Raw genomic sequence first — 26,200 nt, forward strand, 5'->3', positions numbered from 1 at the left:
ATGCTAAAATATGCCTTGCAACATTTAATATTCGTGTAAACAAACGAAATAAATGATTGAAATTTTCCTGCAAGAACAGCGTCAAATAGGATAACAAAGCCAGCAATCTTTTGCATATAAAAGAAGAACACAAAGTTAAACTTTAATGGGTGGATTTTACTGGGGTGTGGCTGGGGTTGGGGGGGGTTGTTGTGGGAGAAATGGAAAAGGGACATATTCCTTGCACCCCCCCACCCACCCATGACCAAAATGTCCATGGCTACGCTCAGGGCAGCCTTAACTGACTCAGAGTGGGTCTTCCAACCCTATTTGGGAGGAAGTCCCATCCTCAAGAATTGCCAGCCAATCTGATTGGCCAGCAGCTCTGTGGTCCCAATAGCCCCAGAGTGGAGTAGTGGCCATTGCTGGCATTGCAAGCAGTCTCCCAGGAAGAAATGTCATGGATCCTGGATTTCAGGGAAATCCAAGGATTCTGAACAGATCCCAGCGAGAGGGGTGGTGGGTGGCAGGGGAGAAGGGGGTACAATATTGGTCGCAGTGCCTCCAATGGACAACAGCGTCTCCCCAAAGGAGTTATTCCCTGCCTTCTGCCTAACAACTGACAGTGAAAGCTGCCAGACTGCCCGCCTTGCTTCTGCCTCCCCCGCTGAACCTATTACCGCACCATTAATTGGCCACTTAAGGGCCTCAATCATCCCAAGGGCGGGAGGGCTGCCTTATCCATCCACCGTAAAATGGAAGACACATTGGGTTGGGCAGGAGCCTCCCCACCTTCAAATATGCCGATGAAGTGGGGGGAGGAGGAGGTCATAAAATTCAGTCCTGTGGTTCAACAATGGGCAGTCTACTATAATTATTTTGAAACCACAATGCCATAAATGAACAGTTAACACTAGGAAACATTTTCCATCTCCTAATTCTGAAGTACAGTTGATCCTGGATCCAAAGCGAAGGCAATTATTAAACTAAAACAATATTCATACACATTGGGTTATTTTTTGTTTTTTTTGAAAAAAATGCACCATCCTATTTCATTATTCGGGCTCAGATCTGCTAGGATTTGGAATTAAATGGTTAAATTGAAGTTTTTACAAATAGTCATTTATTGTTGATAACACCAGCTGTTCGCAATGAAACATGAACAAACAGTTTCTGTTGGGCAATTTTCTCTGCTTCCAAATGGATATTATTCATGAGCGAGGCTTGGCAGTGAGTGACAGCCAGTTGTTCAGCCATTGGCGCATCACAGTCAGATACAATCCTGTCATGACCAGATAAACATCCATTCATACTTATCAGCAAGAATCATTGGATAGTGATCAATGGTGGGGAACTGAGCTGATATTTTCATTTCCTAGCACAGGAACATGGAGGACAATTGTAGAAACTCTATGGTTCCTCCAGCTGAGGTCAGTTAAATAGGCACAAATAGAATCTTAGAAACTTACAGCACAGAAAGACGCTCTTAAGTCCATTCTGCCAGTGCTGGCTCTTTGAAAGAGCAGTAGAACTAGAAATCTTTCTGGTCTTTATGGTTCAATTTACACTTTGCAGGATATGCATCAGCTAAGCATTCAGGAGAGCTCTCCCTCCCCTCCCTCTCAGGCAACCCCCTATTTTTAAATAATTTAAAATTGTGGGAAATTTTACATTGTTTCTGGCTGTGAATGATTTTCAATTTCATGTAAATTAGTGGAATAGTGTCACAAAACAAGGTCCTACTGCAGGTGACTGTGCAGTTTGCACCATAAACATCACAACACAATTATCCATATCCTAGGGCAAAAAGTACTCACCCAACAGCAATTAAATTATGTATTTAAAAAGATGGACATGAATAGGAAATAATTTGGCATTTTCGGTTTGTGTATGTTAGTCTTTAAAATATCTGAGGATTCACCTTGTTGGGGTTTTCTGAACAATTCTTATTCATCCTCAAGGTAAACAAAAAGAAAAAAAAAAATCTTGGAGCTTGGAACCTCCTTAAAAAAAACCAGTCTTAAACAGATGTAGTGGATTTCACTTTAGATGAAAGAACCTGTTTTAATCGTCTTCCAAGATCTTGCATGTTTGGCGATTTGGGCCTAGCTAAAAGCAGACCTCTTCTCTTCTCCCCATTATTGCTTCCAATCACTTTACTGGCTTCTTGGCAGACTTGGTGGAAAGCATCATAGACCTCATTATAATTTTCTCTAGCGGAAACTTCAAAATAAGTCCCCCCTATCTCATTTACCAGCTGAACCCCTTCATTGGTTTCCACTTGCCGTGCATGCGGTAAATCGGCCTTGTTTCCTATTAGCACAAATGGAAGTCTGGTGTTGGGATAGATCTTCCTGATTTGCTGATGGAGCGGACGAAGAGCTTTCCAGCTTTCTGGGTCCGTAAGTGAAAAGACGAAAACAAAGCCATCTGCCCAGTGAATTGAGCGGGTTATAACATCTGGACTGCGAGAATCATCTCCATCGCTCTGTCACAGGAAGACAAGGAAAACATTTAAACATGGCCTCTTAATTTTCTTGGTTAACTAAATCCATACTGCAATTCTTGCATCAAATCAAATCTGCACAAAATATCTATGGAAGCTTTTACTGAAAGCAGAAGTGAGTCCAAAGAACTTTTTTTTCTCCAAATGTAACCCTTTGGGTACCGAATTCTTTTGCACTTTTTGCATCCTATTCCATTTCTGTAAATTTCTAGCAATTAATATGAGAAAACAAAGTTGTAAAAATTAGTTATTCCTAAAAGAAAGACACTTTGCCGAAGTTGAATGCCAAATTTCAAACAATCACAACATTGTCACAGTTGCCCTGGGGATCCTCAACATTGACTTCGGACCCCATGAAGTCTCATGGCACCAGATCAAACATGAGCAAACCTCCTGCTGATTACCACGTACCGTGCTCCCTCAGCTGATGAATCAGTGCTCCTCCTTGTTGAACATCACTTGGAGGAAGCACTGAGGGCAGTAAGGCGCAGAGTTTACTTTGGGTGGGGGACTTCAATGTCCATTACCAAGCGTGGCTCAGTAGCACCACTACTGACTGAGCTGGCCGAGTTCTAAATGACAAAGCTGCTAGATTGGGTCTGCGGCAGGTGGTGAGGGAACCATCAAGAGGGAAAAACATACTTGACCACATCCTCACCAACCTGCCTGCTACAGATGCATCTGTATTGGTAGGAGTGACCACTGCAAAGTCCTTGCGGAGACAAAGTGCCGCCTTCATATTGAGGATACCCTCCATCGTGTTGTGTGGCACTACCACCATGCTAAATGGGATAGATTTCGAGCAGATCTAGCAACTCAAGACTGGGCATCCATGAGGCACTGTGGGACATCAGCAGCAGCAGAATTGTACTCGAACACAATCTGTAACCTCTTGGCCAGGCATATCCACAACTCTACCCTTACCATCAAGCCAGGGGATCAACCCTGGTTCAGTGAAGAGTGCAGGAGGGCATGCCAGGAGCAGCACCAAGCATACCTAAAAATGAGGTGTCAACCTGTGAAGCTATAAAACAGGACTACTTGCATGCCAAACAGCATAAGCAGCAAGTGGTAGAGCTAAGCGATTCCACAACCAATGGATCAGATCTAAGCTCTGCAGTCCTGCCACATCCAGTTGTGAATGGTGGTGGACAATTAAACAACTCACTGGAAGTGGAGGCTCCACAAATATCCCCATCCCTAATGATGGAGGAGCCCAGCACATCAGTGCAAAAGAAAAGGATGAAGCATTTGCAACAATCTCCAGCCAGAAATGCCGAATGGATGATCCATCTCAGCCTCTTCCAGAGGTCCCCAACATCACAAATACAAGTCTTCAGCTAATTAGATTCACTCCATGTGATATCAAAAAATAGCTGAAGGCACTGGATACTGCAAAGGCTCTGGGCGCTGACAACATTCTGGCAATAGTACTGAAGACTTGTGCTCCAGAACTTGCCACGCCCCCTAGGCAGGCTGTTCCAGTACTGCTACAACACTGGCATCTATCCAGCTATGTGGAAAACTGCCCAGGTAGGTCTTGTACATAAAAAGCAGGACAAATCCAACCCAGCCAATTACTGCCCCATCAATCTACTCTCGATCATCAGTAAAGTAATGGAAGGGGTCATCAACATTGCTATCAAGCAGCACTTGCTTAGCAATAACCTGCTCACAGATGCCCAGTTTGGGTCCCGCCAGGGGCAGTTAGCTCCTGACCTCATTACAGCCTTGGTTCAAACATGAACAAAAGAGCTGAATTCCTGGGGTGAGGTGAGAGTGGCTGCCCTTGACATCAAGGCAGCATTTGACAGATTGTGGCATCAAGGAGCACTAGCAAAACTGGAGTCAATGGGAATCAGGAGGAAAACTCTCCACTGGTTGGAGTCATACCTAGCACAAAGGAAGATGGTTGTGGTTGTTGGAGGTCAGTCATCTCAGCTCCAGGACATCACTGCAGGAGTTCCTCAGGGTAGTGTCCTAGGCCCAACCATCTTCAGCTGCTTCATCAATGACCTTCCTTCCATCATAAGGTCAGAAGTGGGGATGAGGATTGCACGATGATGAGCACCATTTGTGACTCCTCAGATACTGAAGTAGTCCATGTTCAAATGCAACAAGACCTGGACAATATCCAGCCTTGGGCTGACAAGTGGCAAGTTACATTCGCACCACAAAAATGTCAGGCAATGACAAAAATAAAAATACCTGGAAAAACTCAGCAGGTCTGACAGCATCTGCGGAGAGGAACACAGTTAACGTTTCGAGTCCATATGACTCTTCAACAGAACCTAGTAAAAATAGACTAAAATAGACTAAAAAATAGAACGTATAGTTCCTCTATTTTTACTTAGTTCTGTTGAAGAGTCATATGGACTCGAAATGTTAACTGTGTTCCTCTCCGCAGATGCTGCCAGACCTGCTGAGTTTTTCCAGGTATTTTTATTTTTGCTTTGGATTTCTAACATCCGCAGTTTTTTGCTTTTATCTTAGTGTCAAGCAATGACCATCTCCAACGAGAATCCAACCATCGCCCCTTGATGTTCAATGGCATTATCACTGAATCCCTCACAATCAACATTCTGGGGGTTACCATTGACCTGAAACTGAACTGGACTAGCCATATAAATATTGTGGCTGCAAGAGCAGGTCAGAGGCTAGGAATCATGTGATGAGTAACTCACCTCCTGACTCCGCAAAGCCTATTCATCATTTACAAGGCACAAGTCAGGAATGTGATGGAATACACGCTTGCCTGAATGAGTGCAGCTCCTACAAAACTGAAGAAGCTGGACACCGTCCAGGACAAAGTAGTCCGCTTGATTGGCACCACATCCACAACATTCACTCCCTCCACAAGCGACAGATATTGCCAGCAGTGTGTACCATCTACAAGATGCACTGCAGGAATTCACCAAACCTAGGACCACTACCATCTAGGGCAGCAGATATATTGGAACACCACCATCTACAAGTTCCCCTCCAAGTCACTCACCATCCTGACTTGGAAATATACCGCCGTTCCTTCACTGTCACTGGGTCAAAATCCTGGAACTCCCTTCATAACAGCCCTGTGGGTGTACCTACACTACATGTACCGCAGTGGTTCAAGAAGGCAGCTCACCACCATCTTAAGGGCAACTAGTGCTGGGCAATTAATGCTGGCCCAGCCAGCGGAGCCCATATCTCATGAATAAAAAAAATTCCTGAGTAATACAAAAAGGCATATGTTTTGAAAATATTCCTTTTGTTTGTAGAGAATGGGTCCCTGTGTATGAATGTATGTCACTTCTAGCAAGCTTAAGTGAGCCACATAATGAGCTCAAATAATTATCTTAAATTGGTTGTTAGTGTAGTTGTTAACACATTCAGGATTTCAAGCATTGCACTTTTGAAATACCTGGGGAGTTTGGGGAACCCATAGTTCCCTATTGCTTTCACCATGGAAATGCCTTAGCCAATCAATCAGAGTCAACTTACCAACAGTACCTTTACTCCTAAAGCATAAATTGCTATGATTGTTTGAAATTTGGCAGTGTGTTTGGCTTGATGAATGCAAGTTAAAAATCTTCAGCAACATGTCTTGCCTTTCAACAATTTCCAAGTTTTGTACGGCCAAGCAAAATGAATTATATATTTTCTTGGTAAGGTTATTTTATTTTTTTTTTTTAAAATGAACTCACTCTCTTCTTGAAAGCACAGACTTACCCTGATATGGTTTCACAAGTACCAGCTCTCCCATGTCTTGCCAATTTCTCCAAGGAGAAAAATGCAATCCCTCCCCCCAAATGTTGTTCAAACATATTGGCCTGGACTGTGTGTTAGTCTAAGCATAATTATTAACAGCACTCACTATGATGATGAAATGCATCAGACACTAACTTTTAAAGTACCCACATGGGGTCCAAGTTACCCTGTTCTTCCACAGACTGTACTATAACAGTACCTCACCAACAGACTCAGCATTGAAATCAATGTAAGAGAGTGAAGTTGCAGTACCTATCCACTAATCATAACAGAAAAAATTAGAGCTGATGCATTCAGAAGTAAGTTACTGCCAAATAATGTCTCTGGGCCTGAAAATTTAATTTTCAAAGTTTAAGTATCATTCCTTCAGAATTTAATTTATGTCTGTCTCTATCTCTCTCATAATCCCATTTTTCAATCCTTCTTTTCTCTACATGATTTGAACCCATTTTATATTTCCTGGTTATTACTTCCTCATTTAGAGACTATGTGGCTCAGTGAGGATTCTTCAATCTGTTAAACTGAGCATCCATGCTGTTACTTTGTGCTCACACATGCCACAGTAGAGGCCTGTGGAGGAATTGATGACAAGTCTGTGCTCAAAAGCCAGTGAAAACTCTGTGGGCAGCTGTCAGCAAGTGACTGGCAAGCACTGTTCCTTTGCTTGCAAATTCCAAGTAATCCTCAGTGATGAAAAAGAAGCATCAATCTTCTCACTCCCCAAAGAAAAGCAAGGTTTAGCAATCACTTTTGGGGTAAAAACTGGACCCTGTCAAAGACATAAGTTGTGCGCAACTAGTTTCAATTTCAGGGAGGATTATACTGCACCCAAGGATATCCGATAAGCATCCAACCCAAAACTGGTTCAGGACATCTTTCAGCTCTCTGAGGTGGCACCTAAAAGAGGCAGCAGGTACCTTGCGTGTGCTGATAATAGGCTTAATACCATATTAGGGAGATTCGGCTGTCCTGGCTATTTCAAATGTGAATCCGCCCCAGTAAGTGGCTTTCACCAAAAGATGAGTTTAATATTTTTCTTTTTACAATTCATGCAAGCTGATGTTATTGGCTCCTGTCTTGCCGTTCTATTATTCAGTCTACTGTGTGACTTACTTTAGGCCCACTCCTACCAGGGCAGTGGGTCTGAGATCTTCTGCTTTGGCTGGGTAAGCTGTGGAGGTGTACCAGGTGCCAGCAATTATTTAGGTAAGGCTATGGGGATGACTTTCTCATAATCCTCTGGCCTCCATCTTCAAAGAATTCCTGCACCCATTCAACACCTGAAAACTAGCCCAAATGAATTTCTAGACCTTTTAACAAAGATGCTGGAAAAGTCTGAGTGAAATGAATATCTCTGAGCAAAGTTACATTCATTTGCCAAAACTCTAGGATTATTGAACACTAGATATACTGACTGTGTGTTGAGCATCATGCACAGGCTTCTGCTTTCCCCCAGCAGGTTCCAATATTGGATTCATTTTATATAATTTAGAAGAATCAAATGCCAAATGGGCCATATTGGGGTTCAAATTAGGATCCATTGGTCCTGAGTCCAGTGCTCAGATTGGGCTACCATAATGTATTGAATTTCCCTCCCCCCCACCCCCCATTTATGAGATATGAGCGTTGTTGGCTAGGCCAGCATTTATTGCCCATCCCTAATTGTCCTTGAGAAGGTGGTGATGAGTTGCCTTTTTGAACCGCTGCAGTCCCTATGGTGTAAGTACACCCACAGTGCTGTTCGGGAGGGAGTTCCAAGATTTTGACCCAGCAACAGTGATGCACTTCTAAGTCAGGATGGTGAGTGAGAGTGAAAAGTGCTGCCTAAGAAGCCTTGGCGAATTTTTGCAGTGCATCTTGCAGATGGTGCACGCTGCTGCCACTGTTTGTCAGTGGTGGAGGGAGTGAATGTTTGTGGAAGCAACGCCAATTGAGGGGCTGCTTTGTCCTGGATGGTGTCAAGCTTCTAGAGCATTGTTGGAACTGCACTCATCCAGGCAGGCAAATGGATAGTATTCCATTACACTCCTGACTTGTGCCTTGTTGATGGGGGATGGGCCATGGGGAGTCAGGAGATGAGTTACTCGCCACAGGATTCCTAGCCTCTGACTTGCTCTTGCAGCCACAGTATTTTTATGTCTAGTCCAGTTCAATTTCTGGTCAATGTTAACCCCCAGGATGTCGATAGTGGGGGATTCAGCAATGCTAATGCCATTGAATGTCAAGGAGTGATGGTTAGATTCACTCTTGGTGGAGCTGGTCATTGCCTGGCACAAATATTACTTACCACTTGTCAGCCCAAGCCTGGATATTGTCCAGGTCTTGCTGCATTTGAACATGGACTGCTTCAGTATCTGAGGAGTCACAAATGGTGCTGAACATCGTGCACTCAGTGAACATACCCACTTCTGACATTATGATGGAAAGAAGGTCATTGATGAAGCAGCTGAAGATGGTTGGGCCTAGGACACTACCCTGAGGAGCTCCTGTAGCATGTCCTGGAACTGAGATGATTGACTTCCAGCAACTACAATCATCTTCCTTTGTGCTAGGTATGACTCCAACCAGTGGAGAGTTTTCTGCCCAGTTGACTCCAGTTTTTCTGGGGCTCCTTGCTGCCGCACTCACGTGAATGTTGCCTTGAAGTCAAGGGTAGTCACTCTCACCTCATCTTAGGAGTTCATCTCTTTTGTCCATGTTTGAACCAAGGCTGTAATGAAGTCAGAATCTGAGTGACCCTGGCAGAATCCAAATCGAGCATCATCGAGCAGGTTATTGCTAAGCAAGTGCTGTTTGATAACACTGTTGATGACGCCTTCCATCACTTCACTGATGATCAAGAGTAGACTGATGGGGCAGTTATTGGCTCAGTTGGATTTGTCCTTTTCATGTACAGGACATACCTGGGAAATTTTCCACATTGCCGGGTAGATGCCAGTGTTGTAGCTGTACTGGAACAGCTTGGCTATGGGCATGGCAAGTTCTGGAGCAGAGGCCTTTAGTACTATTGCCAGAATGTTGTCAGGGCCCATAGCCTTTGCAGTATCCAGGCCTTCATCTGTTTTTTTGATATCATGTGGAGTGAATCGAATTGGCTGAAGACTGGCATCTGTGATGCTGGGGATCTCAGTAGGAGGTTGAGATGGATCATCCACTCAGCACTTCTGGCTGAAGATTGTTGAGATTGCTTCAGCCTTATCTTTTGCACTGAAGTGCTCGTCTCCTCCATCGAGGATGGGGTTATTTGTGGAGCCTCCTCCTCCAGCAAGTTGTTTAATTGTCCACTACCATTCACGATTGGACATGCATTGTATCATTATATCATGAATGTGCATGATATCATTAGGCCCAAACATACCATATCAGCAACTACGGTTCCCTGCTATTAAATCAGCTACTATGGGCAGAATTTTCCAGTCAGTGTGCGGGAATGGGACCCGCATGCTGACACATAAAATGACACGTGTGAAGATGTCGGGTGAGTGTTCCAATGTCACCACGATATTTCGGTGGGCTGGGGTGCGACAATCTCCGTTGCGCGCCCACCGTTAATTAATGAACCACTTAAGGCCCTTGAGGCTCCAATTGACGGGGATTTTCCGGCGCCCGTGCAATCTTTGGCTTGTCGCACAGGCGCAATGGGCAGGCGGGTAGCAGAAATTTGTATAAACCTCATCCACAAGCAGGAGAAGAGGGCTCAGTGGGGTTGCGATTCTACAGATTTAAAAGTTATTGTACAAAAGTTACTGAAACTTGCCTGTGTGAGCTGAAAAACTTCAAAACGCATACCAGCTGCTTAGACTGGACTCATAACCTTCAGGTCAGCACTTTGCAGTAAGGATTCATTTTGGGGCCTGTAGGTTTCAGGAAGCCTCCCTGAGCCTGGGAAAGGGAGGTGATCTCTCCACTGGAGGCACCTCCTCTGAGGAGGAAGGGAGGGCTATTAGGGGGGAGGAGGCCCGGAGTGCTCATTCAGCCTCCAGGGGAGCCACCTTTGGGAGAAGAGGACCAGGCACAAGGGGTGCAGGACCAAGAGGCAGTCCAAGGTGGAAGGGGCCGCGGAAGACGCCAATATCCTGCTGCCAGGGTATACAGGCGGCGAAGCAGCTACCTCAATATGACTGAGGTGCAGTGCCAAAGGAGGCTCCATCTCTCAAGGGAGACAATCAACACAGTCAGATGATTGGGCCTGAGATCTCCCCTGTGTGGGTGGACACCCCATGCCCGCGGCTCTAAAAGTCACAGCTACCCTCAACTTCTATGCCTCTGGCTCTTTCCAGGGCTCAGTGGGTGATCTTTGCGGTGTCTCCCAATCAGCTATCCACACTTGTGTCAAGCAGGTCACAAACGCTCTGTTCAGACGGGCATTGACCTTCATCCACTACCACTGGGATGAGGCAAGCCAGACAGAGCGAGCCAGAGGCTTCGCGGCCATTGCTGGCTTCCCCGCGTCCAGTGTGCAATAGGCTGCACACGTGGCCATCAAGGCGCCAGCAGGTGAGCCCGGTGCCTTCGTCAACAGGAAGGGCTTCCATTCCATGAACATGCAGATAGTGTGAGATCCTACAAGTCTGTGCAAGGTACCCAGGCAGCTCCAACGACACCTACATCCTCAGACACTCCCAGATGCCGGGGCTCTTCGGTGCTCCAGCCCGGCTGGATGGATGACTGCTGGGTGACAAGGGCTAACCCTCAGGTGGTGGCTCATGACTCCTCTCTGCCATCCAAGAACAGAAGCTGAGTAGTGGTACAATAGGAACCACGCCTCCACAAGGGCTGTGGTGAAGAGAGCCATCGGTCTTCTCGAAATGTGCTTCCAATGCCTGGACCATTCTGGGGGCACACTCCAGTACCCCCAGATTGTATGTCACTGATAGTGGTTGCAAGCTGTGCTCTCCACAATCTTGCGCTGCAAAGGGGTGATGCTGTGAACGAAAAAGTTGTAGGCAGAGTGTCTGCGGCTGCACATGATGAGTCCAGAAGTGTGTCCGAGGATGAGCATGCACAAGGAAATGCTGATGGGGCACAGACTGACCCGGGCATACTCCAGGGATGCAGGGACACCCAGGACACTCTAATCCAAGGAACCTTCAGATAGCACACCACATATGGACCTCCAACACAAGCCTGGGCTGCAGCCTCCATACTGGAGGCCTTAGTGCAAAATTTGTCAGGATAGGAGCATTGACAACGAGCCCAGTTAATAAATGTCAATGACACACAAATCACATAACATCTCAGGAATCCATCCACCTGCCCAAGAAAAGAGGCACCCCCCATCCACATTAGACAATCTTAATTTAATGCTTTCACAAAAGTCAAATAAAATGGTGTCGCACTGCAAACACAAATCAGAAGGAACTCAGAGGGGCTAACAAAAAACCACCAGTGATTAACCCAGGGTGTGCCTAAGGTGCCATAATTTTACGTTTGCGGGTGCTATGTCTTTGTGGTGACACTTCACTGGCACTGGCATCTGAGACAGCCTGCTCTCTCTACAGTCCTGTTGGCCTCGATGACCTTGGCGGACGTCCTCTGGCCTGTCGAGCTTCTGCTGGCTCCGCCTGGGAGGGAGCTGCCCAGCTCCGCAGCTGGCATCTCCCCAGTTGTCAGCCTCATTGGGTGCTGCAGCTACTGGCAGAGGGGCGGAGGAACTGCCAGACTCATCCAGAGCACCCTGTGAGGCGCCAGCAGAGACGACAGGCAGCTGCTCCGCCGACGTGAGGTCCACTTGGCCCTCCCTGCTCGCCGTAGATGGATGGGCCCCGAGGTGGGATACCTGGTGCCCAAACCGGCACAGACCACCTGAGGTCAATGCCGCTGTGAGGGATTACTGGTCCGAGTGCAACGCCAGGAACCCCTGATCCTGTCCCTGGAGCTGCCTCGCCATGGAGAGTCGCCACTCTCTCCATGGAGGAAGCTTGGCACTTAGCCATGAGGCTCAATGTATCGGCTACAGTCCACGTAGGCTCCCCCACCGCTGACACGAAGCCAAGCACAGCCTCATGTATCTCCACCAGATGGTCCCGCACACCCGGCCATATCTTATGAGTTGGCATCACAGTCGATTCCAGAGGCTCATCATCAGCCAGGGACTGAGCATGTGCCTGGGCCCCTGCAGTCCTCCGACGGCTGGCGCCATGGGCATTCTCTGTATCCATCAGCTCCTCCAGCGACTGTGAAGTGCCCTCACCGCTGTGCCCTGGAACACTAGCCGAAGATCTGATGCCTACCGAAGTGCCAGTATCTGCACTGGTGCCTGCCTGGCAGAAATGGTGAGACGCTTGAGATGTTGGAATTTCATGATCCTCAGGTGTCGGAGGGGGCCCCTGCTGCTCTGGGTCCTGGCCCTGTGCCGCTGATGCTGAAAGGAACAGTAAGGAAATTCAATCAGTTAGCGTGCAGACCACATCAATGTACACGCCTGTCCACCGGATCATTATGTGCTCATCATTCCACACGCAATGGGCAAGCCATGTTGGCAACGTCACTCACTCAACAATCAGCACTGCCATGGCTGTTGGGAGACGACTGGTAACATGAGTGCTGTTCACACATACCTGCCCGTGCAACTACAGCCTCTCCGGCTCCTGCGCATCTGGGTGCATGGTGCCACTCCAGGTCGAGGGTCTCCTACTCGAAGCGGCTAAGCAGCACTACCAGTGTTGGCCCACCGCCAGTCCTCACCGGCTTGGTGGTGTTATGAGAATTCGCCTCCTGGAAATGAGAAAAGAGCATTGATAAATGATACTTGTATCATGAATCTCCTCACGGCCAGACCACCCCAAGCCCAGTTGGCCATTGCAGGAGTCCAGTGCATCCTTACCCCGCTGCTGCTGAACACTCTCACAAATAAGCCAGATGTTTCCTTCCACCACCACCAACCACCACACCCACCCCCTCACCACTTGAGCACATGCTGCCTTCATCACACTTGGGAGCACACAGTTTAACCTGCCATAGCAAGGAGGCACAATGGCATGGATCACAGAGGGCAGCAGATCGATCCGTGCCATGCCACCTTGATGATCCCCTTGCACCCATGTCATCACCCTGACTTCGACATGCCCTGGTGTTCGAGCACTGCACCTGGGTGCAGATCCTCCAGGTTGCCCCCGTCAGTCATGTGGGTCTCAGGCCACCACATGCCGCGGGTGCAGAACCCATCACTCCACCACAACCCTCTCAGGCTGGCCAACTTATAGGGAATATCTGCTGGCCACCCAGCTGAGGACATATGCCATCAATGACTCAATGCATTCAGGCCAATCAGACATGGATGGGGCGCCAGTGCGGGGAGAAGCTTACATGATGGGTGAAGTGAACGATGCCAACATGTTACTCACCCTTCCCGTGCACAGGTCGCTGAAGCGCTTGCGTCACTGGATCCATGAGCGCCGCACCACGTCGTGGGAGCTCACGACCTCTGCTACCTCCTCCCTTGCATGTTTTGTCAAGTCGGCTGGCCTCCTCCTCCCATCCTGGGGGACGAGCACCTCCTGCCGTGCTGCCACCTCCTCGAGGAGCGCAGCAAGGCACTCTTCCAAAAACCGGGGCGCACTTTGACCACCCGCCCTATCCTCCTGCATGGCCAGCCTGGATCTGTGTTGGCCCCAACCTCTGGCCATGTGCAGCAGCCTAGGAGTGGCTGCTGCTTGCCCTTTAAGCAGGCCACCGGGTCGCCATTGGACCTGGTGGTGATTGCCGATCTGCCGCCCCCAGCACACTCCCGCTGTCCCTGGGAGCCGTGAAACATGCCTGCGTAAAATGGTGGCGCGGACCCAATCACCGGCAGCGATTGGGTCCACGCCCACCCATGCCCACTCCCACATGGCCCACCGTGGGGAAAATTCCCCCCTATATATAACCAAGACTTTTGATGGATAGACTGCAGCTGCAGTTGCACTCTTATAGTGTCTAAATAACTGTTTGAGGATGCACCACTAGGAGACAGGGTACCGTATTGAATAAAAAATAGAAATAAGAATGGAATGTGTAACTAAAAGTTAAAATAAAATGGAAAATTAACTGCTTTAACAAAGAGAGAGATGATGCCAGACTTGTGGCCAGACTTTTTTCCCATCCTCTGTTGAAAATGCTAACTCTTCCCAGCATACAGTCCACTGGTGCCAGCAACATTTTTGTAACTAACCCAGGTGACCATTCATCATCATGAGCTTTGACAGATGAGGCTAGAAATGACTGCTGGAGCATTGCTCAAGCTGTCCTACTATAATTAAGCATGTCATGAAGTCTCAATTTCACTGCTAATTTGTCTACAACATAACATGGATTATAAGTGTTCACAAGTGAGAGGGACGACGTGGGTATGGAAATCAGGCAGAAGGACTGTGATATAATTAAAGAAATTAGCATAGAAAGGGAGGGGGTTCGAAGTGGTCTGGCAGGCTTAAAAGTAGATAAATCTCCAGGCCCGGATGAAATGTATCCCAGGTTGTTGAGTGAGGCAAGGGAGGAGATAGGAGCACTGGCAATAATTTTCAATACCTCTCTGGCCACAGGAGAGGTGTCAGAGGACTGGAGAACAGCCAATTCAAAAAGGGAGGAAGGGATAAACCAGGGAACTACAGGCCAGTCAGTCTAACCTCAGTGGTGGGGAAACTATTGGAAGCAATTCTGAGAATTAATCTACACTTGGAGAGGCAGGGATTAATCAAGGACAGTTAGCATGGTTTTGTTAAGGGAAGGTCATGTCTGACCAATTAGATTGAATTTTTCGAAGAAGTGACCAGGTATGTAGATGAGGGCAATGCATTTGACAGAGTCTAATTGGACTTCAGCAAGGCTTTTGATAAGGTCCCACATGGGAGACTGATAACGAAAGTAAGAGCCCATGGGACCCAAGGCAATTTGGCAAATTGGATCCAGAATTGGCTGAGTGGCAGGAAGCAGAAGCTGATGGTCGAGGGGGTGTTTTTGTGACTGGATGCCTGTGTCCAGTGGGGTTCCACAGGGATCAGTGTTGGATCCCTTGCTGTTTGTGATGTATATATAAACAATTTAGACTTGAATGTAGGAGGGTTGTTCAGTAAGTTCGCGGATGACACGAAAATTGGTGTAGTGGTAAATAGTGAGGAGGAAAGCCTTAGATTACAGGAGGATGTAGACGGGCTGGTCAGATGGGCTGATCAGTGGCAAATGGAATTTAATCCGGATAAGTGTGAGGTGATGCACTTGGGCAGGACAAACGAAGCACGGGAATACACAATGAATGGTAGGACCCTGGGAAGTACCAAGGATCAGAGGGGCCTTGGTGTGCATGTCCACCGGTCCCTTAAGGTAGTGGGACAGGTAGATAAGGTGGTTAAGAAGGCATATGGGATACTTGCCTTTATTAGCCAAGACATTGAATATAAGAGCAGGGAGGTTATGCTGGAACTGTATAAAACACTGGTTAGGCCACAGCTAGAGAATTGTGCGCAGTTCTGGAATCCGCATTATAGGAAGGATATTATTGCACTAGAGAGAATGCAAAGGAGATTTACCAGGATGTTGCCTGGGCTAGAGAGTTTTAGTCATGAGGAGAGACTGGATAGACTGGGGTTATTTTCCCTGGAGCAGAGGAGATTGAGGGGGGCATGATTGAGGCATATAAAATTATGAGGGGCATAGATAAGGTAGTCAGGAAGGAACTTGTCCCCTTGGTGGAGGGATCAATAACTATGGGGCATAGATTTAAGGTAAGGGGCAGGAGGTTTAGAGGGAACGTGAGCAAGAATTTTTTCACCCAGAGGGTGGTGGGAGCTGGAACTCACTGCCTGAAAAGGTGGTAGAGGCAAAAACCCTCATAACATTTACGAAGTGTTTGGATGTGCAGTTGTAATGCCATGGCATATAAGGCTATGGGCCTAGTGCTGGAAAATGGGATTAGAATAATTTAGTACTTGTTTGACTGGCACAGACTCGATGGGCTGAAGGGCTTTTTTCTGTCGACCTCTATGACTCTAATGAGCACACAATTAGAGAAGGTGCAGAAAACATTCACAAGAACGATTCCAGGCATGAGGAAATTCAGTTACTTGGATAGATTGGAGAAGCTGGGTTTGTTCCCCTTGGAGGAGAGAACATTTGATAGAGGCGTTCAAAATCATGGGGAGTCTGGACCGAGTAGATTGGGAGAAACTGTTCCCATGGGTGAATACATCAGGAACCAGAGGACACTGATTTAAGGTGATTGAAAAGACAATGGTGATACGAGATAAAAAATTTTAAATGCAGCGTGCGGTTTGAATCTGGAATGCACTGCCTGAGAATCTAGCAAAGGCACATTCAATTGAGGCTTTAAAAGAGAAATTGGATAATTATTTGAAGAGTGAAAAATTCGCAGTGCCACAGGGAATAGGTGGGCTGCCTTTGCAGAGAGCTGGCAAGGACACAACGGGCTGAACGATTCCCTGATTCTACAATGGTGCTGTGAGGAAACAGGATCTGTCCAGATTCAAGTCAAACCTTTTTATATTGTATATTTTTATATGAATTAAGCTGATTTGCTGGGGTTTTTAAAATGGAAGCCATAGCTGCTGCTGTACTGGTAAATATTCCCTTGTTTCGATGCGAAGGTTTGTGTATAATATAAGCTACGCCTGCCTGTCTTGAGGGAATTTTAATATTCAGGAAGATGATTACCTGCAAACAGTCTGCCAGTCAGTCTAACGTGGTTTGATTAATTCCTGAGCTACATCTAGACACTGGTTTTATTAAAGAGTATAAGAAAACTCAGTCATGCGATAGAAGGAATTAATATTGATTGTAGGCTTCCATTGCAGTTCCCTTTATTACAAGTCTCTGAAATGCTAAATGCAGACCTGGTTGTAATCTTATTAGTGCCCAACATCTCCATGCAAGAAATAAAGCCATCAACTGCAATGGCAGTCCAATGACAATAAAAGCAACAACTTGCATTTGTATAGCACCTTTTATGTAGTAACATGTAGGCACTTTGCAGGAGCATCATCAAAATGTGACACCAAGCCACATAAGGAGATATTAGCTCAGATGGCCAAAGACTTGGTCAAAGAGGTAGATTTTATGGAGCACCTTAAAGGAGGAAATATAGGTGGAAAGGTTTAAAGGAATGTATTACAAAGTTTAGGGCCTAGGCAGCTGAAAGCGAGGCCATCAACGGTGGAGCAATTATAATTAGGAATGCACAGGAGGAGCAATGCTGTCTCAGAGGGTTGTGGGGCTGGAGGAGATTAGAAATAGGGATCATTGGTAATGCCATACAGATGTTTGATCCTGCTATAGTCTCCTTTGAGGAAGTGGCATAGCTCAGTCACAGGATCATTGTTAAGCCTCAGCCTCTTAAGACAATGCTCTCCAGTTTTTTTTTGCTTTCTATATTTTTATTCCTACAAGATCAAACTCAACTATATCGTTGCCTCTCTATTTTCTTTCAAAATTGATTATTAATTGTAACTTGAAAGAAATTTGCAAAGTATTTATTCTATAGCATTTTTCCTCATGTTTTGATTCATTTTCACTGATTCCCGTTAACAATTTACATTTTGTCAACAATTTATCAGATCCTCAAAATGCTGCTTGTAGGAATTCCTGGTAAACAGACTTAATAAAATCTGCAGTAAATGCATCAAGAGTCATCAGTATGCTTGGGGTGATCATCACACATGAAAGATAGGGCACACATTCACAGTCAGCAACATGTCATCATCGCTTCCAGAAGACTGACTAATAGAAAAAGCTCACACAAGACCGAATGGTTTATGTTACAAGAAAAAGTAACAGAATTCAGTGATCTTCAAGCTGTAATTTAATCTCTAGCTTCAAATGACAGAAACAAATTGAACTTAATGTATTTATGTTTAAAGAGTGAATGTTGATCACATAATTTGGGAACTGCGTTGGAAGGTAACATTGCATCTTCCCCCTAATCTGCTATATATCCAAATCCTTCACCATTCCATCACTTCACCTCCCTCCCCCACCCACAAATAGTTGTGGTAATCCACTATTAACATTGCATACAGATTGATGGTTTGTGGGTTTTACCTCAATAATCTCACACTTGATGGATTCATGAGGGAATGTCAGGCACTTCTCCAAAAGATATACAGGAGACATCCACCAGCTGCTCTCTGATGCTAACTGGTCTATTAAAGAGATGCTTGCTGGAGACTGGAGTCAAGCACACTGTCCGTGTAAGGTAAAAGGGATTTTATTTGGCGTCTATTTCTGACTTAGGAATGTTCAAAGCCGATAATGGGCAACAGGATTAAGACAAATGGGGTGCAATTTTACACTCATAGGGGGTGGTGTGTAAAAGTGGGCATGTTACCATGGTCACTTTGCCCAGCACCTACCCTTCCCCACACTTGACCCCACAACAATTTAACATGTGGTGGGGAAGACAGTCAGCCACTTACTATTTGGTCAATTGAGGCCCTTAATTAAGTGGCTAATTAATGGCCACTTAAGGAAGTCATCCCACCCTGCAATTTTTCCTGCAGTGGCAGACAAGGAAGTCTAGTTTGGAGCCTGCCGGGTCCTACTCCTCAGGCTACTGGTGGGAAAGGGGGATGGGGTTCCTGCTTTGCCACCTCCTGGGCCCATAAGACTGCACTCACCCCACCCCCAACTCCCCCAAGGTCTGGCTCCCAGTGGCGCTGCCAGGACCAAACAGTTGCCAGCCATTTGATTGGCTTGCAGCTCTTGGAGGTGAGAGTTCCTCCCAGATGGAGGCAGCAGTCTCGCCCGGAGCCACTTAACGCTCCTCAGGATTAAATGGTTGTGGAGCAGCCCGCCGCAACTGGGGCGGGTTCACCGTCAACATCTTCATCAGGGGAAGAACCTGGTGATATGCAAAACCCTGCCTATAGGATTGAATGCAAAAGTTTACTTTAAAAGAGGCTCTTTAATATTAATTATAATTCTTTGAACTGGATTGATCTTCTTTAAGGGTTACTAATAGCGAGATTCCATCGTTAAACCAGCCATTATATACAAATTTATTTCAAATTAAATACCCCTGTTTGCTGAATGAAAGACAAAACACAACACAGGAAGAATATCACACTGCCTTTTCTTTTATCATTGTTTCAATGCACCTCAATTCTTTCTGCCTCTGCCAACATAAAGCTGGATGCAAATTTTCTACTCTGATAATGGTTATAATCTAGCTGATGCAAAAATCTCTCATGTTTGCTGTGTGGGATCCATATAAACTGAGCTCGAGTGATTTCATCTCCCTGGTATGGGCCATAAAAAAACCCACCTCAATTCATCGGGAAATGGGACTCTCATCAAGGAAGCTCACAGACTGGCTGATATATGACAGAAAAGAAAATCATAGCTGAATTGGAGGGGGTCCTCTTTTGACATTTGTGCATTACAAGGACAAAGTGGAGGGAGTTTTACTCTGCATCTAATTTTGGTATACTTGACTGTAATACTGCAATTTTAAGAATAAATGGAAAGTGTTACATTTCCAGTAATAAAAGCCCACACCTTGAGTGCAAAATTCCCAAAAAGAGAAAATATAGAAATGGATTCTACCTGATTAGCATAGGGAGTGTCTTGCACTTGCAATGAAATTTGATCTCCATCGACGCTAATCTGTCTGGAGTATAGAGCTCCTGAAATTTAAAAGAATACGTTCAAGTACCTACTAAAAATATTGACAAATAGAAAGCACCTGAATATACAAACATACAAATTAAGAGTAGGCCATTCAACCCCCCGAGCCTAATTTGCCATTCATTATCATGGCTGAGCCTCCACATTGCTTTCCTGCCTACCCTGGATAGCCTTAGATTCTTGACTAACAAGGGAGTCAATCTACCTCTGCCTTAAAAATATTCAATTACTCTACCTCCATTGCTGTTTGGTGAAGAGAGTTCCACAGGCTCATGTCCCTCAAGAAAAATTCTCCTCATTGTTGTTCTAAACTGGAGACTTATTTTTTAAACTATGTCCCTAGTTTTAGTCTCTCCCATGAGGGGTAACATCCTTTCAGCATCCACTCTGTCAAATCCCTTCAGGATCTTTTGTTTTTTCTAAGCTCCAATGAATAGAAGGCCCAACCTGTCCTCATAAGATAAGGCCTTCATCCCAGGAATGAGTTGAATGAACCTTCTCTGAACTGCTTCTAATGCTTTCTTAAATAAGGAGACAAAAACTGTACATGGTGCTGTAGTTGTGGTCTTACCAATGCCCTGTACATCTGTAGCAAAACATCCCTAATTTATATATTCCTTTCCCCTTGCAATAAATGACAACATTCCATTTGCCTTCCTAATCATTTGCTGTACCTACATACTAATGTTTTGTAATTCTAGTACCAAGACACCCAGATCCCTATGTACCACTCTCTCCATTTAAATAATATGCTGATGTAACAATTACCTGTGTTCGGTTCATAATCTCCAATGAATCTTTTTGTGAGAAACCGTACAATCAAAGCTGCAAGAAAAATGTGAAATGCAACTTTTCAATTAAGTTGATGAAAAAGTAAGCTTTTCTGTTCAACATTCACGAGTTTATATCTCAGATCTATCTGTATGCCCACATATTCACACCATCAATAAGAATGAATATTTCCAACTCTGTAACATTGCTCAACTACCCATCTCATTGAAACCCTAAATGCCTTTGTTACTTCTTAACTTAACTATTCCATTGCACTCCTGACTGGCCCCTCTCATTCTATCCTCCATAAATTTGAGGTCATCTAAAATTCTGCTACCTATGTTCTAACTTGCACCAGGTCCTGTTCACCTGTCATCCCTGTGCATGCTGACCTACAGTGGCCCCCTGTTAAGCCTCAATTTTAAAATTCTCATCCTGGTTTTCAAGTCCCTCCATATCTCTAATCTGCTCCAGCCCCACAACCTTTTCAGATTTCTGCACTCCTCTAATTCTGGCTTCTTGAGCATCTTCGATTTCAATTGCTCCACCCATGATGGCTTTTGTTACGATCTGGATAGGGACCAGTAACTTTTAAAAGTAGATTAAGTTTGAAATCCAGTAACCCAATAGGAGGATAAAGCCACAAGATCACACAGTTTTAAACAACCAAAATAAACTCCGCTATACAAAGTCAGAAAAGTAAAACAATTTACAATATCCATCTTATACTCTAACATTCAGAATTAACATGAGGTAAATATGAATTAACAGGCAAACTATCAAGCACACCACACTGCATATTAAATGATGGATGCAACCAAGAAAGATCCCATGGATTTCTCAGCAAGCCCCCCAGATGTCAGTGACCATTAACAGTCACAATATCTTGTCAAAATTCTATCCCCCTCATGAGGGATTTCTAATCTTCACTTTTGAAGATCTAGCTTTTGAATTCCCTCAAGCCACTCTGACATAGATTGCCTCAATGACTGCTCATCTCTTGATCGTTCAATCTCTTCATCCAAGACTGCATTCATGTGATTCACAAAGCTGCAATCCTGCCTATAATAACCTGCACACTTCCAACTCTTTTGCAGACTGCTGGCCTCACTAATCTGGCACTGCCTCTGGGTTCCAGTCTCCCAGCTGCACCGAGCTACAAATGGCTCCCAGGGTTTCTTCTGAGCACTAACCCTCTCAGCATGGAATCAGCAACTTTCTGCAACCTTCTCAACTCTCAGGAGTTCTCCTGAGCCCTAATTGCACCAAACAGCTCACAGATTCTTTGAGTCCTAACTGCCTGGAAACAACTAACAGCAGTACCCTTTCGGCATCCAGTCTCTTTCCCTAATGCAGAACACAGAAATAAATTGAAACCAGAGAACCTTCTTAAACATCTACCCATCTCCATGATGGAGCCTTTAGGATTCACTGAATGCTTTTAAACCAACTTAGTTCTAACTCCCAAAACAAAACATCTTGCTGTACTACATTTCTTTGCAAGCAGTGTAGATATCATGTCTTCAGCTCTCCAGTTAAGTAAGACCACCTGCTGTTTTAGGATCTTACCTTTCTAGCTGTTAACCCCTTAAGCCAATATGGCCTCAACCTTTTAAATGTAATAGTCTTCAAGCTGTTTTAGTTGCATTTATCTCATTTTCTACAGTTAAACTTGAATCTTCCCAGAACTAAACATTATCTTTCAAATATTAACAAGAACTAGATATTTATCACACTGTGCCATAAGTTGCTTGGGCCCCAAGCTCTGGAATTCCTCCCCTAAACCATTATCTCTCTACATCACTTTCCTCCTTAAAACCTATCTTATTGATAAAGTTTTTCCTCATCTGACCTAATCTCTCCTTATATGGCTCGATGTCATAGTTTGTTTGCCCATGAAGTGCCTTGGAATATTTTATGTTAAAGGCACAATATAACTATATGAGTCATTGTTGCTATGACTTTAGCTACATTATACAACCTATTTATAAGAAATTTTGCATCTTCGTATTAATGACATATTTCCTGTGTCATGTTTTTGGATGTCATGGCTTACCATTTATTTACCTCTTGGTTATCCTGTTGTACTTATGTTTCAGTATTCCCCAAAGTAGAACTATGTACCATAGCACCACTCTCTGTGTTCTGTCTCCAATATTGCTTTGGCTGGATCCACTCCCAGAACTGTGACCTGAAACTTAAGCCTTGGATCACTGAGCTGAGGAACCACAACCAACAAATGTAAAATACTTGTACCATACAAATACACTGTATTAACTGTAAGTACTTCCAAAAACATCTTTCCCAGCTCAGTACTGAGGAGTGGCTTTTCCTGTATTCAGGTTTCAGATGGTGCACATGCATAGGACATGTAACAATATTCGACACAGGAAGATTGTATGATTTCATCATAAACTGTGTACAAAATGTATAAGACTAGCTGGCTCAGATAATAAGCAAGTACCAGAAAAAACCCATGTTGCTCATGGATGACACGGGGGACTAAGAAGGATGATATATATATTTGGTGGGACATGTATGGTAAGTGATTGAATACAGTATAATCCAAATCAGTGTTTAAAAAAAATGAAAACTTCTTTTCAAAGTTACAGTATTCAGGTAGGAAAAAAGTGTGCAGAGAGCCCCACACAAGCTGAGGTGAGGAGAATGAAGGAAGTATGTAGATCTAAGAGTGGGCAGCTGAACAGAATTAGAAAGCAGAGAAAAAAGGATAAAGGTGACAAGAGACATTAAAGGCTATAACATATGGTTAATTTGTGAGATCAATGTCTTGCTCCTAGCACACAGATTGAAGAATTATCAATGTGGGAACAAGGATAATAGAAAGTCTAATACTATCATTGTGCAAATTCTTTAATGGCTTAAATAAATCTCCTCCGATTCACCTTGCCAGGAGATCAATATGCCTAGTCCTAGCAAGCATAAAGCCTCACTTCAACCATCACACTTAGAGTCATAGAGGTGTACAGCATAGGAAAAGGCCCTTTGGCCCATTGAGTCTGTGCCGGTCAAACAAGTACCTAACTATTCTAATCCCATTTTCAGCACTAGGCCCATAGCCTTGTATGCCATGGCATCGCAAATGCACATCCAAATACTTCTTAAATGTTATGAGGGTTTCTGCCTCTACCATCCCTTAAGGCAGTGAGTTCCAGCTTCCCACCACCCTCTGGGTGAAAAAAATTCTTCCTCACATCCCCTCTAAACCTCCTGCCCCCTGGTTATTGATCCGTCCACCAAGGGGAAAAGTTCCTTCTTGTCTACCCTATCTATTCTCCTCATAATTTTCTACACCTCAATCGTCTTCTGATGTGATTGGCTACAGATGTAAAACACAATCTCAAAAACTGAGAAATTAAGCCAGGCGTTTCACACTGTGATGGATTCTTCCTATCTGAAACATACAACTAATTTACTGGTATTTAATTTACCTCAGGAAATTACAAACTGTTACAGGGAGTAATTGAAAACGGGCCTTAAAGAAATGGGCCAGGTTAGTACTAAACATCACAATCCTGCTGTACTGAGTCAGGGTATATATACATTCATCAAAAAGATTTGTCCTGGACAAACCAAATGGTGACAGAATTCAATTTGTTCATTCTGGCGAAGAGGCCACTTTAAACAGAAATGTAAATTCCTCTAACGTGTTTTTATCCAATCATTTAACTTCAAGTTTATGCCCCCATCAATTTTACACTCACAAAGTCAATGGCGATTACATAGAGCCCCTTCCCTGACAACACACATATTTGTGCTATAGATAAGAAAACCTTTTTGAAAAAAAAGTGAAATGTAGGTTTAATTTATCAATTCTCGAAGAGGGCATCTGTTCAAGTGCTTCTTCAATGACAGGGATGAAGTTAATGCAAACCGATTAAGATTAAGAGAAACTATATATTTACATTATGGTCTGGAAATTCGATAGATCAGCTGTTGAGGGTAAGGTGGTGTTTATAGAGAAACAGCCTTCTAAATTTGAGAAATTGGCAGTTGAGTTAGAGGTTAGGGTTTGAGGTTAAGAGCAGCTTAATTGTTAGATAGGTCTCGCTACAACCGCGGTTTAAAAATTAGAGGTGATAACTTTAACCCCTAAATTAGCGGCAGATTTACTGTCAGTATCAGGGCAGAAGTGTCGGGATCAAAGAACAGTTGCAAAAACATGCTTCCTTGTTCTCGGTTCAGGCTAAGTACCTTAACATATCACGATCATAGTGGAATGGATTACCACACCTATATTCCTGAGTACAAATGCGGAACTTCGAGTGCGGACAGACACTTCGAATTAACAATCCCCCTTTTATACGAATCTCCCCGATATTTTCCCTTCTCTTTCTTACCCGTCTTTCCAACCCTCCTTGCTCCCAGCACCACGATCTTCACGTTTCTGTTGTGCAGGTAGTCAAGCACTGGGACCTCCGGTATGGGAAGCAGTAGGAAGTTACTCGAATTGTTTGACATAGTGTTCTGGGTGAGACGCATTTATAAAACTGCACATTAAAATGAGCGGAAAAAAAAAGCTAGCAAAACGGAAACTTTACGAGCTGCCCTGACCGCACCCCCCGAAGTGAGCCCCTGTGATTGTATCCGGACTCGGATTGTTCCTATTTTTGCCGAGGGGCTATGAGCCACGACCAAGTGGTACTGTACTTTCCCAAATTCAATCAAGAATGAAACTTCTCTCCCCGCCCTCGCCGCAAACTTACAACAAATATTCTGGCGGCAGCGGCCAATGAGAAATTGTAACAAACCCAACAACTGCCAATCACGGACCTAATTGGATTCCTCCAACACGAGCTGCTATGATCTGGAATGCATTGCCTGAAGGGGTGGTGGAAGCAAATTGCCAAAAATATTTTGAAAGGGGAATTGGATAAATACTTAAAGGGAAATAAGTGCAGGGCCATGGGGAAAGAGTAGGGGAGTGGGACTAATTGGATAGCTCTCTCAAAGACATGTTGAACCAAATGTTATGCGTTCAACAAATTCTGACCTTTTGGAAACAGTCGACGAATGCAATCCCATTCTGTATCAATTGATGTGATTTACCTGTGCCAAAGGATTTATACTGAAGACTGAGAGATGAGTCTAATTGTGATCAGTGGGTTATGGTCAGTGAGGTGAAATCCAGACTGGAAATGCAAAGCTGAAAGGGGAGGGAAGGAGGAGGAAATCAAGTTAAAATTTGGGGTGGAAATCCTTCCTCATAAATGGGCCATGTCATAGCTTTCAGGGACCATCACTGAATGCAATCCGCGAATACATGTAAACATCGTAGAAACCCAAATAATAAGAATGCAATTTGGCTTACTCATTGACTTAAATCAGTGGTTCCAGTAAGGCTAATAATAAAGAGCTTTGATGGAGTAAATAGTGAGAAACTGTTTCTGTTAAGAAAAGGGTCTGGAACCAGGAGAAACAAATTTAAGGTAATCGGCAAAAAAGGGAAGAGATTTCTGTTAATGCAGTGAGTTGTTATTGCCTGGACTGCACTACCTGAATGGGCGGAGGAAGCAGATTCAGTCGTAACTTGCATGCATATTGCATATATGTACTTGGAAA

At 44.6% G+C, this 26,200-nt stretch overlaps 1 protein-coding gene across 1 annotated transcript; it reads right to left on the reverse strand.

Annotated features, from left to right (window-relative positions):
* Nucleotides 1-1,085: 1,085 nt before the first annotated feature.
* Nucleotides 1,086-25,269, reverse strand: rasl11a (RAS-like, family 11, member A). Its single transcript, XM_041195857.1, has 4 exons — nt 24,979-25,269; nt 20,615-20,671; nt 19,766-19,845; nt 1,086-2,467 (listed from the first exon to the last, which is right to left on the reverse strand). The coding sequence occupies exons 1-4, from the start codon at nt 25,118-25,120 to the stop codon at nt 2,000-2,002; spliced, it is 747 nt and encodes a 248-aa protein (XP_041051791.1). The 5' UTR covers nt 25,121-25,269; the 3' UTR covers nt 1,086-1,999.
* Between the last annotated feature and the right edge of the window lie 931 nt (nt 25,270-26,200).

The sequence above is a fragment of the Carcharodon carcharias genome, chromosome 9 (genome assembly GCF_017639515.1).
Source record: "Carcharodon carcharias isolate sCarCar2 chromosome 9, sCarCar2.pri, whole genome shotgun sequence".
Lineage (NCBI taxonomy): Eukaryota > Metazoa > Chordata > Chondrichthyes > Lamniformes > Lamnidae > Carcharodon > Carcharodon carcharias.

What these genes read in the sequence shown, in the direction of transcription:
- rasl11a (XM_041195857.1), bottom strand. Translation starts at nt 25,120, where the DNA reads ATGCGTCTCACCCAGAACACTATGTCAAACAATTCGAGTAACTTCCTA. An exon ending in AGATTATGAACCGAACACAG is followed by an intron (nt 19,846 to 20,614) that starts GTAATTGTTACA and finishes TTTAAATTTCAG; the next exon opens with GAGCTCTATACTCCAGACAG. An exon ending in ACACTCCCTATGCTAATCAG is followed by an intron (nt 2,468 to 19,765) that starts GTAGAATCCATT and finishes TTCCTGTGACAG; the next exon opens with AGCGATGGAGATGATTCTCG.